The sequence below is a fragment of the Odocoileus virginianus genome, chromosome 14 (assembly GCF_023699985.2).
Source record: "Odocoileus virginianus isolate 20LAN1187 ecotype Illinois chromosome 14, Ovbor_1.2, whole genome shotgun sequence".
Taxonomy (NCBI): domain Eukaryota; kingdom Metazoa; phylum Chordata; class Mammalia; order Artiodactyla; family Cervidae; genus Odocoileus; species Odocoileus virginianus.
The window spans coordinates 45,213,468-45,226,398 of record NC_069687.1 but is presented as its reverse complement, the minus strand read 5'-3'; the positions used below and the strand labels follow the sequence as shown (position 1 = coordinate 45,226,398).

Here is a 12,931-nt window from a genome sequence, read left to right as displayed (position 1 = left end):
AAGTTAGTTTTGTGTTTTGTTTTTTCCTAAGTAACCTTACAATCTTATAATAAACTCTCTACATGTATCAGAACCCAAATTCAGCTCATAACTTCTTAGGCCTACCTCATAGTTTTGTGCTTTGTTTTCTGATATCTTGCGGGGTTTGTTTCTGTTGTTTAGATCTCACCTGCGCATAAATACTAATGCTAATTTTCCAAACATTGCTGAAGGTGTAGAAACAAAATTTGATTTTTAAATAGTCTGTAAAACAAAGATGATTAATGGTTTCTGAATTTTTCCTTGCAGGCACAGTGTCCGTTCTCTACTTGATTTTTCTCGTCACTTGGAAGGCTATTCGCTTGGGATTTCATTTGGAGTTTCATTGGTTTACACCAACAGAATTTTTTGTCCCAGGTGAGCTATTTCAGCCAAGTAAAGAATTAATAAATTACAATAATGTGATCTTTAGTTAATTATTCTTAGCTATTGTTACTATAAAACAAATAATTGTAGTTTTTATGATGAGCACTTTTTATTAATGCTGTTAAGCTAAAACCAGGAATACAGTTGAAATTACTATGGTTTTCTTGCAGTTGGGGATAACCAGGACCCTTTGTCATTTCTACTTGGGAGTTCAAAGTCACAATGCAATTGAAAAATCAATAACTCATTCTCTAGACATCTCTGAGAAGCATAACCCTAGAATTTTAGAGACTTAGAACATAGTTAGTAATAAATATATATGGATAATACTAGTAATTGTAGGTGATCTGCTTGATGGTTCTATGGTAGGTAATGCCACGTGACCCAGGTCTGCTGCAGCCAGAGCCCCTGTCCCCGTGGCAGGCCACTGCTGACTCCTGCCTCCACAGGAGACACTCAAAGGCAGGTCTAGCTCAGTCTCTGTGGGACCTCTGGGTCCTGGTGCACACATGGTTTTGTTTGAGCCTTCCAGGCATCTCTGGTGGGTAGAGGGGTTTGATTCTAAATGCGATTTCTCCCCTTCTGCCATTTTGTTAGGACTTTTCCTTTGCCCTTGGACATGGGACATCTTTTTTTGGTGAGATCCAACATTCTCCTGTCAACAGTTGTTCAGCAGCAAGTTGCAATTTTGGAGTTCTCACAAGAGATGAGTACACATTCTTCTACTCCTCCATCTAGTTGCAGAATGATTATGCCAAAGAAATTCCCACAGTGTTAAGAAAGTTCTAGGACCCACAACAGATTAATCAAATTGGGGATCCAGCAAAGGGACTCAGAAACCCCAGGCAATTTGACTTTGGAGACAGTGGGATTTGATTACAGAACTTCCACAGAACTTCCACAGATTCTTGGAGGGCACAAACAAAACCTTGTGAACACCAGGACAAGGAGAAAGGAGCATTGTGCCCACGAGAGACTGAGTCAGACTTGCCTTTGAGTGTCAGGCAAAACAACAGAAATGGAACACAGCCCCACCCATCAGCAGAAAATTGGATTAAAGATTTCCTGAGCATGGCCCTACCCATTAGAATAAGACCCAGTTTCCCCCACAGTCAGTCTCTCCCATCAGGAAGCTTCCATAAGTGTCTCATCCTTTTTTATCAGAGGGCAGACCGAATGAAAACCACAGTCACAGAAAACTAATCAAACTGATCACATGGACCCCAGCGTTGTCTAACTCAATGAAACTATGAGCCATGCCATGTAGGGCCATCCAAGATGGGTGGGTCATGGTGGAGAGTTCTGATAAAAGTGGTCCACTGGAGAAGAGAATGGCCAACCACTTCAGTATTCTTGCCTTGAGAACCCCATAAACAGTATGAAAAGGCAAAAAGATAAGATGCTGAAAGATGAACTCTCCAGGTCAGTAGGTGCCCAATATGCTACTGGAGATCAGTGGAGAAATACCTCCAGAAAGAATGAAGAGACAGAGCCAAAGCAAAAACAACACTCAGTTGTGGATGTGATGGTGATGGAAGTAAAGTCTGATGCTGTAAAGAACAATATGACATGGGAACCCAGAATGTTAGGTCCATGAATCAGGTAGATTAGAAGTGGTCAAACAGGACATGGCAAGAGTGAACATCAACATTTTAGGAATCAGTGAACTAAAATGGACCGGAATGGGAGAATTTAACTCAGATGACCATTATATCTACTATTGTGGGCAAGAATCCCTTAGAAGAAATGGAGTAGCCCTCATGGTTAACAAAAGAGTCCAAAATGCAGTACTTGGGTGCCATCTCAAAATGACAGAATGATCTCTGTTCAATTCCAAGGTAAACAATTCAATATCATAGTAATCCAAGATTATGCCTCAACCACTAATGCTGAAGAAGCTGAAGTTGAATGGTTCTATGAAGACCTACAAGACGTTTCAGAACTAACACCAAAAAAGGATGTTCTCTTTATCATAGGGGACTGGAATGCAAAAGTAGGAAGTCAGGAGATACCTGGAATAACAGGCAAGTTTGGCCTTGGAATACAAAATGAAGCAGGGCAAAGGCTAACAGAGTTTTGCCAAAAGAACTCACTGGTCATAGCAAACACCCTCTTCCAACAACACAAGAGACAATTCTACAAATGGACATCACCAGATGGTCAACACCGAAATTAGACTGATTATATTCTTTGCAGCCGAAGATGGAGAAGCTCTATACAGTCAGCAAAAACAAGACCAGGAGCTGACTGTGGCTCAGATCATGAACTCCTTATTACAAAATTCAGAGTTAAATTGAAGAAAGTAGAGAAAATCCCTAGCACATTCAGGCATGACCTAAAATCAAATCCCTTATGATTATACAGTGAAAGTGACAAATAAATTCAAGGAATTAGATCTGATAGACACAGTACCTGAAGAACTTGGTGACCAAGACCATCCCCATGAAAAAGAAATGCAAAAATGCAAAATGGTTAGCTGAAGAGGTCTTATAAGTAGCTGAGAAAAGAAGAGATGCTAAAGGCAAAGGGGGAAAGGAAAGATATACCCATCTGAATGCAGAGTTCCAAAGAGTAGCAAGGAGAAATAAGAAAGCCTTCCTCAGTGATTCAATGCAAAGAAATAGAGGAAAACAAAGAATGGGAACACTAGAGATCTCTTCAGGAAAATTAGAGATACCAAGGGAACATTTTATGCAAAGATGGGCACAATAAAGGACAGAAACAGTATGGACCTAACAGAAGCAGAATATAAGAAGAAGTGGCAAGAATGCACAGAAGAACTGTACAAAAATATAAAAAAGGTCTTAATGACCCAGATAATCACAATGGTGTGATCACTCACCTAGAGCCAGACATCCTGGAATGTGAAGTCAAGTGGGCCTTGGGAAGCATCACTAGGAACAAAGCTAGTGGAGGTGATGGAATTCTAGTTGAACTGTTTCAAATCCTAAAAGATGATGCTGTGAAAGTGCTGCACTCAATATGCCAGCAAATTTGGAAAACTCAGCAGTGGCCACAGGACTGGAAAAGGTCAGTTTTCCTTCCAATCCCAAAGAAAGGCAATGCCAAAGAATGCTCAAACTACCGCACAATTGCGCTCATCTCACATGCTAGCAAAGTAATGCTCAAAATTCTCCAAGCCAGGCTTCAGCAGTATGTGAACTGAGAGCTTCCAGATGTTCAAGCTGGTTTTAGAAAGGGCAGAGGAGCCGGAGATGAAATGGCCAACATTCGCTGGATCATCAAAAAAGCAAGAATTCCAGAAAACATTTACTTCTGCTTTATTGACTACACCAAAGCCTTTGACTCTGTAGATCACAAAAAACTGTGGAAAATTCTTCAAGAGATGGGAATACCAGACCCCCTGACCTGCCTCCTGAGAAATCTGTATGCAGGTCAAGAAGCAACAGTTAGAACCGGACATGGTACAATGGACTAGTTCCATATTGGGAAAGGAATATGTCAAGGCTATGTATTATCACTCTGCTTATATAACTTATATGTAGAATACATCATGCAAAATGCTGGGCTGGATGAAGCACAAGCTGGAATTAAGATTGCCGTAAGAAATATCAATAACCTCAGATATGCAGATAACATCACCCTTATGGCAGAAAGCAAAGAGAAACTAAAGAGCCTCTTGATGAAGGTGAAAGAGGAGAGTGAAAAAGTTGGCTTAAAACTCAACATTCAGAAAACTAAGATCATGGAATCCAGTCCCATCACTTCATGGCAAATAGATGGGGAAACAATGGAAACAGTGACAGACTTTATTTTGGGGTCTCCAAAATCACTGCAGATGGTGATTGCAGCCATGAAATCAAAAGACACTTGCTCCTTGGAAGAAAAGCCATGACCAACCTAGACAGCATATTAAATAGCAGAGACATTACTTTGCCAACAAAGAACCATCTAGTCAAGGCTATGGTTTTTCCAGTAGTCATGTATGGGTGTGAGTGTTGGACCGTAAAGCAAGCTGTGCGCTGAAGAATTGATGCTTTTGAACTGTGGTATTCTAGAAGACTCTTGAGAGTCCCTTGGACTGCAAGGAGATCAAACCAATCAATCCTAAAGGAAATCAAACATGAATATTCATTGGAAGGACTGATGCTGAAGCTGAAGCTCCAATACTTTGGCCACCTGATGTGATGAACTGACTCATCTGAAAAGGCCTTGATGCTGGGAGAGATTGAAGGCAGGAGGAGAAAGGGATGACAAAGGATGAAGTGGTTGTATGGCATCACCGACTCGAATGACATGAGTTTGAGCAAGCTCCAGGAGTTGGTGATGGACAGGGAAGCCTGGTGTATTGTATTCCATGGGCTCGCAAAGAGCCGGACATGACTGAGTCACTGAACTGAACTAAATGCTGGTAATTAGCATCATTGTTCCCCTTATGGGTTTTTTCTTTTAATGTTGATACTTTTCAGACTAATTAAGATGGTGATTATTAAGTGTTTTTTTCCTCCTTTTTCTTCCCCCGTAGCAATTTTTTGTTTCACCCAAATTTAGAGTATTTTGAACATTATAGAAGGGCATCTTTCCAACCAGGGGATCAAACCCAGGTGCCCCGCATTGCAGGCAGGATTTTTTACCATCTGAGCCACCAGGGAAGCCCAAGAATACTGGAGTGGGTAGCTTAACCCTTCTCCAAGGAATCTTCCCAACCTAGGAATCGAACTGGGGTCACCTTCATTGCAGGCAGGTTCTTTGTCAGCTGAGCTACCAGGGAAGTCCAAAGCAATGAATGGATAATGCTAAATGAGGAGACAGACTAGAAAATAGAAGTGGCTATTATGCTTGTATCTTGAAAACTAATAAGGAGAAAAAAAGTAGAAAGACTTGGTTTAGAAAGCCTGGTTTCCTTCCATTCTTCAACTGTTGATTCTGGCAGTGTAGATTTCAAGTCTTTACTCAATTTCTCAGGTTTGTCTCTAAAGCCTACAATTATAGTTGTCTTCATTTCATTTATTACAACATTCTTGAGTTTTCCAGGTGTACTGAGTTTGTGATCATTGGAAGTCATTGTTTGTGTTGCCATGGTTACTTATTTTTAGTTCATCTGGCTGCATCAACTTAAATTTTTTAAATTTCTATTAGATGCCCACAAAGAATAAAAAGTCAGTTTAAATTCAGGATAAAGGAAACACGGGGGCTTGAAAGGCATCCTTCTCTCACAGATTGTATTTAAAATTGAATAGTGATAAAAATGGCAACTTTAAGCTACTTCTTCCACTGATTAATAAAAATAGTCTATTTTCTAAAAGTAGATTCATAATGATTTATATTTAGACTTAGTGATTAAAGTTCCTGCTAATGATAGAACATTAGAGATAAATATGAAAGAAAGGGAGAGTATTAATAGTTATTTAGAAGATGGAAAAGAGAAACATGTTTAAGTAGTTATCAAGCCATTTGTTTCACTTTGCTTCATTTCTAAATGATATGAAAGAAAAAAAATAAATGATATGAAAGGAGAATCATGAGGACTGAAAGGAGTTTTTATAAATATTTATGGCTCTGAGACTTACTGTGATTGAATAATTTTTCAATAAAGAAAATATGTCATAAATCTTTCTCAGTAAAGGCTAATTAAAAATCAGAGAACTTGGAGGGTGTGAATCTTTACTGTCCTGGTGAAGAATTCTCATAAACTTCTGGGTCTAATTGAACCTTTATGTACTCTAGTTTCTAAAAATTCATTTTTCAGTTCAGTAAGTAGATCCCATCACCCTTCTTCCCAGATAATTGGAAAAATAACAAGAAAAACTTGCTCATATATTTCATTCTATCCTTTTCTGCCTACTCAGGGACTTGACTTTTTGCAGTTATCCTTTCTTTTTTAATCATACATTATCAGATTTTTCCTACTAAACTATTCCTACTAGTATACAAACATGTTTCCCAGTCTAAAAACAAAAACTCGTATTCCCTGTAACTGTTATTTCCTTTTAAAGAAAAACTTTTTGTAAGAGTTGTCTGTGCTATCTCCACTTCTTCCATTTTGCCTCACTTCGGTTAGGCTTTTGCTCCAGTCACCCCAAGACTGATGACCAGTGACTTCATCTTTCCAAACCCCATGACCAAATCCCATACCTCTTCTTACTCAACCTATAAGCAACATAGGGCACATTTGGCCACATCTTCCATCTTAAAACACTTTATTTGCTTAACTTCTAAAACCCTATTCTCTTGATTCTTCTACATAACTGTTCCTTTTCTTATCTCTGACCTCTAAATGATAGTCATCCACAGTTTAGACACAGACCCTGCTTCTCTCTACCTTTATTCCCTAAATAATGTCATCTAATCACCTGGCTTTATATGTTGTCATCATAGGTGATGACCAATCCCAATTTTTTTAATCTCTAGCTCAGATCTCTCTACTGAAATCCATACTCATATATCTAGTTGCTGCTTCTTGGATGTCCACTTTGTATTCTTAATTTACAAAAATCCAATAATTGTTTTCTCCGTCATCTATGCCCTCCCACCAGCCTGCTAAACCTGCTCTCCTCCCAGGCTTCTCATTCTCAGAAAATGGTAGCCCCAGTTTACCACTTGACCAGGCCAAACACTTAGGAGTCATACTTGACTGTTCTTTTTTCCACTTCCCCTCTGCCAATATCTACACAAATGACCTTCAACGTTCAAAATAAATTGAGAATCTGATTATTTCTTATCATTTCTACCAAAAAAGAACTATGTTAAGCTCCTACTCTCTCAGCCAGGTCATTGAAGTAGCCTCATAACTCGCCTCACTGTTTCCACTTTGTCTCTTTCTCCATAGTCTATTCCACACCTGGCAGATAGAGTTTGTTTTTAAAACACAACCTTCAAAAGCCTCTAGAGGTTTCCCATCTTATTCAAAATAGAGGCAAGTGTTTGTCATTGTCTATAGGCCCTGTTGAATCTGACTCCTGGGTTTCTCTCTGATTTCATTCCCTATTACTTTCCCACTCATTCAGTCTACTCCAACAACACTGCCTTCCTTGCTGCTCTACAAAATTGCCAAGCACACTCCTAGCTCAGAGTCTTTGCACTCAGAATCCCCTTTACGTAAAATGTCCTTTTTCCTCAGGTTTCTACATGATTGGTATTGTTAGAAAGGCTGTCCCTGACTTTGTACCCACTCTCACTGCTTCTTGTTCTTTATTTTCTTTAGAACTGTCATCACTACCAAATCTTATATGCAAGTATCCCTGGCTATCTAAATGTTAAATTCCTGATTCTGACTGGTTGGAGTATTGAGGCATATTCGTTATTCTAATCAACTTGGCTCCCAAGTTTCAGATAGAATGTAGCAGACATTAAGATAACAAGAGACTTACCTAAAAATGTTTCTAAATCTGTTTGATTCTTGAATTTGGAAAGTTCAGATGTTATGAAATATTTGTATTTATTTTTTTTACCTGGGTATCTAGAATGTTCGCTGAGAAATGTTCTTTTTTTTTTTTATGCTTCTCTATTACTATTGTATCCCCAAGACCTATGGTACTTCTAGCATGTAGTGAGTGCTCAATAAATAACTGAATGCTCAATAAATAACTGATAAAATGGGTTTGTATCTACTCCTTCCCAAATCCCATTGAAACAATATTTTAAAAAATGTAAAAAGCACAAAGAAATTCTCCAGAAGAGACAATAGCAAACGAGAGACAGCAACAGATTTTTAGAAGCTAGAAAGCTGATACGTGGTTGGTAATTGACAGCAAAGCAGAGAAAGCTGAAATGTAAATACCTGTAGAGAGGGGGTCAATGTGAATGGCACAATCCTTGAAAGCCTCAGTATTTGGAGACATTTGGGAATTCTGAAAGCAAAGATAAGGAGAAGGGCTTAAAATGGGAGAATTCCTTGAAAGTTTATATCAGTAGTAATTAGATATAATCCACCCCCCTTCCCTTTTCAATCTAGCAAGAGATGGAAGAAACTAAATCAGATACTCTCCGGACTTCGGTTTGCCAAGCTCAACAGAAGGGTAGGAATAAGACTCAGTTCTGAAAATGGGTTAAGTGAAAACATGTGCTGAATGGTGAGGCCAGACCCCACCTCCTACCCCTCCAATTCTCTGTTCTTTACACCTTGCCTCTCAGCATGCTGATAGCTAGGAAAATAGAGGGTGCTCCTCAGGAGAAACCAGTAAGCCCAAGAAGACCTGGAGTCTCAGATATTTGGATTCTATCAAAGAAATGGCAGGTACCTTGCTTGTCTCAGACCATTTAGATGTCCACTAAGTATGCATTTTTTTTTTCAGTGCTTCAATTTTAAATATTAATATAATTAAAGACCACTGAATACTTGTAGGAAACCTCTTACATAAAAATAAAACGAGAAAGATAAAAAAAGGAGCCTAAAGGGAAAATAATGAGGGAACAAAAGCAAAATTCTAAAAAATTACATCCTTACAGTGACAAAAGACAGTGATATCTGTGAAACAATATTTGAATACCACTGGAAATAAAATATGAATAGAAATTAAGAATTCAAAGAAAATTTGGAAGATAAAGCTAGCTTTCTCAAAAGACTAGACAATGTGGATGGATGGATGGATGACTAGAAGGAAGGAAGGAAAAATATAGGACAGAAAAGATGAGGAAATAGAGAATTAATCTAGGTGGTCCAGTATCCAACTGAAAATAGTACCATAGAGAAGAGAGAACATGGTGAGGAAATTATCAAAGAAGTTATGTAAGAAATTTCCTCAGAACTGAAGAACATGTGTTTGTAGACAAAAGGGCCCAAAACATTGTGAATAAGACCCACACCAAAGCATATCATTATGAAATTTCACAATACCAGGGATAAAGAGAAGAGCTTTCAGGGACTAAGAACAAGTCTGTACAAAAGGTCTGGAATCAGAATAGTATCAGACTTTTAAACAACAGCTCTGACAGAAAAAGACAATAGAAGGTCAACAAAGGTCTCAGAATAAATTATTTTGACCTAAAATCCTAAAGCCCACCACACTCATCCAACTGTTAGAGTATATAATAAAGGTATTTTCAGAAAGTCTCACAAAATTTTACCTTCCATGCACTCTTTCTCAGGACAATACTGCAAAATGTGCTTCACCAAAAAGAAGTAGAATATCAAGAAATTCTCAGAATGATGGTGAAGGGAAATCCTAGGAAACAGGTGTGCAGCAGGCCTAGGGAGCAGCCAGCCCAGATTACAGCAGGTAGACAGATGGCTCCAAGAGGCATTTTTTCAAAGACAAAAATAATAAAATGGAAAAGGTTATTTGATGTGTTATATAGATAGAGTGGAGTTCTTCCATTCTTTTGGAGAGTTTAGGGAAGAATTAGTTTTAACTAGAAAATTAGGCAACCAAAAAGGAAAAAAGTCAACTATTACTTCCAATAAAATAGCACAAGTATTTTATATAAGAAAGAAGAGTGTAATAATAGTAATAGATTCCATGGCTTAACTATGAATAATAGATAATAATCATAAAAATGAAAACTTTGATTTTACAAAAGCAGAATTATGATTCTATTAGGGGTATAGGATATGGGGAAGTGAAGGGTAATAGTGATATAAAAGTCCTAAAGCCTTCTGGTGGAAAATTAATGAATCATGTCTAAAATTTTAAAGTAAAGAAAAAGGAATATAAGCATATTACTTAAAAATAGATTATAAATTTAAGATATGCTAAATAGTTACAAGAGTTATAATTAGTTGCCTCTGGGAAACAGGATGGGAGATGTGAAAGATATGAAACTGGTTTTTGTTAGCAACCTTGTGATACTATTTAACTTTTAACAATTAGTATACATTTAAGACTGCAATTTGGAAAACCCCATGGATGGAGGAGCCTGGTAGGCTGCAGTCCATGGGGTCGCTAAGAGTCAGACACGACTGAGCGACTTCACTTTCACTTTTCACTTTTCATTGGAGAAGGAAATGGCAACCCACTCCAGTGTTCTTGCCTAGAGAATCCCAGGAACTGCGGAGCCTGGTGGGCTGCTGTCTATGGGGTCGCACAGAGTCGGACTGAAGCGACTTAACAGCAGCAGCAAGACTGCAATTAAGATTACATTTTTAAAATGAAAAGCTGTTAAATGCTTTGAAACTGACTTCAAAAAGAGACTCCGGGATGGGGAATACATGTAAATCCATGGCTAATTCATTTCAATGTATGACAAAAACTACTGTAATGATGTAAAGTAATTAGCCTCCAACTAATAAAAATAAATGGAAAAAAAAAAAAAGAGACTCAGACACTGATTTTCAAGGATTATGCAGTGATTTGCCATTTGATAGCAGCATTGTGTTAATCTGTAACCAAAAAAACATAATTTTCTAACCACATGTACTTTAAATAATATGTATATAGCCCACATTTTTTTTTTGTTTTTGCTTTTGAACTTTTTATTAAAGTATAGCATACATTTATAATAAAAGTGCATAGTTCCTAAATGTACAACTTGATTAATTTTCACAAACTGAACAAACCAGATAACCAGCACCCTGTTTAAAACCAGAAATTACTATGAATAACACCCCAGAAGTCCATCTCATTCTCCCTACCAGTTGGTATCTCCCTGCAGAGATAACCACTGTTATAACTTTTAACCCCAAAGATTAATTTTGTCTGTTTTTTGACTGACTGTAGTTGGTTATGTCCGTATTTAGTCCTCTGCCTGTGTTTTTAATTGGATTGTTTATTTTCTTGCTATTGAGTTATATGAGTTATTTATATATTTTGATTATTAGCTGTTTATCCAATACATGATTTGCAAACACTTTCTTCCATTTTGTGGGTTGCCTGTTCATTTCATCAATGGATTACTTTGCTGTACAGAAGCTTGTTAGTGTGATTTCACTAACTAAGTTAATGTGATTCCATTTGTTTATTTTTTTGTTGTTGTTTTCTTTGCTTTTGATGTCAAATAAATAAATCACTGCCGAGATCAATATCAAGGGGCTTACCCTCCTGCCCATGTGTTCTTCTAGGGGGTTTATGGTTTCAGGTCCTACCTTCAAGTTTTTAATCCATTTAGAGTTGATCTTTGTATATGGTTTAAGATGGGGGGCCCAGTTTCATTCTTTTGCATGTGTCTCCCAGTTTTTCCAACACCATTTATTGAAGAGACTGTTCTTTCCCCATTGTATATTCTTGACTTCTTTGTCATAAATTAATTAACTGTATGTGTGGATTTATTTCTGAGCACTCTGTTCCACTGATCTATGTGTCTGTTCTTTGTCAATACCATGCTGTTTTGATTACTATATCTTGTAATAAAGTTGAAAACCAGGAAGTGTGATGCCACCAGCTTCATGCCTCTTTCCCAAGATCGCTTTGGCTGTTTGGAGTCTTTTATGTTTCTATACACATTTCAGGAATGTTTGTTCTATTTCTGTGAAAAATGTCATTGAAATTTTGATGGAGATTGCATTGAATGTGTAGATTGTTTTGAGTAGTATGGACATTTTAAGAATATTGATTCTTCCAATTCATGAACTTGGAGTCACTTTACATTTATTTGTGTCTTCAGTTTCTTTCATCATGTCTTACAGATTTTAGTTCATAGGTCTTTCAACTCATTGGTTAAATTTTTCCTAGGTATTTTATTCTTTTTGATGCTACTATAAATGGGATTGTTTTCTTAATTTCTTTTTCTGATAGTTTGTTATTAGTGTATAGAAACACAACAGATTTTGTATGTTGAAATTGTACTCCCCAAGTTTTCTGATTTTATATATTGGTTCTAAAAGTTTTTTGGTGGCATTCTTAGGGTTTTCTGTATATAGTATTATATTCTTGACAGATGGAGGCAGTTTCATTTCTTCCTTTCCAATTTTTATGCCTTTTATTTCTTTTCTTGCTCTGACTAAGACTTTGAGTATTGTGTTGGATAAAAATGGAAAGAGTAGGTAGGCATCCTTGTGTTCTTCCTGTTCTTGGAGGAAAAGTTTTCAGCTTATCGTCACTGAATATGATATTCGTTCTGGGTTTGTCCTATATATGGCCTTTATTATGTTGAGGTACTTTCCCTCCATACCCAGGTATTTGAGAATTAATATCATAAATTGGTGTTCAGGCTCGATTTTGGAGGGTAAGTCCCTCCAGTGTGCACACTGGGAACATTTTTTCCTATCAATCTGGGCTTTTCCTTTATAGGACAAGCCAATTTGGTTGGGTACCCATTTGCAGAGGAGAGGTGTTGTTGGATTCTACTCTGAACCGATTCATTTAGAACTAGTTCTCGTGGGGCAGGCCCACCCTAGTTGAAATTAGCTCATTTGTAGGGTACATTTATTTACCTGATTTGGGAACTGGTCCAGTTGAAACTGGTTCATTTGCGAGCTATTTCTTGAGGGGGTGGGTAGCCTAGTTGGAATGAGTTCATTTGTTATATAGGGTAAATTTATTTTATAGGGATACCCTATCAGGGAATTGGTTCATCTATATTCATCGATGCTGGAATCTGTGCCATTTTTCTTGGAATTTATCTGCATCTTTTGTGTTTTGGTGTTATAAAGCTTATAAAAATGGGAAATATTTCATGTGTACCAGGGAAA

At 37.5% G+C, this 12,931-nt stretch overlaps 1 protein-coding gene across 7 annotated transcripts in view; it reads left to right on the top strand.

Annotated features, from left to right (window-relative positions):
• The window catches only part of SLC38A9 (solute carrier family 38 member 9), a 74,084-nt gene that overhangs the window by 38,250 nt on the left and 22,903 nt on the right, over positions 1-12,931 (top strand). For all 7 annotated transcript variants that reach the window (XR_011491219.1, XM_070476688.1, XM_070476687.1 and 4 more), the window contains one exon: positions 289-396. Coding sequence is in view for 6 of the 7 variants with exons in the window: in XM_070476688.1 (XP_070332789.1) it covers positions 289-396 (108 nt within the window). In the remaining variant the exon portion in view is untranslated. The remainder of the gene's footprint in view (positions 1-288; positions 397-12,931) is intronic.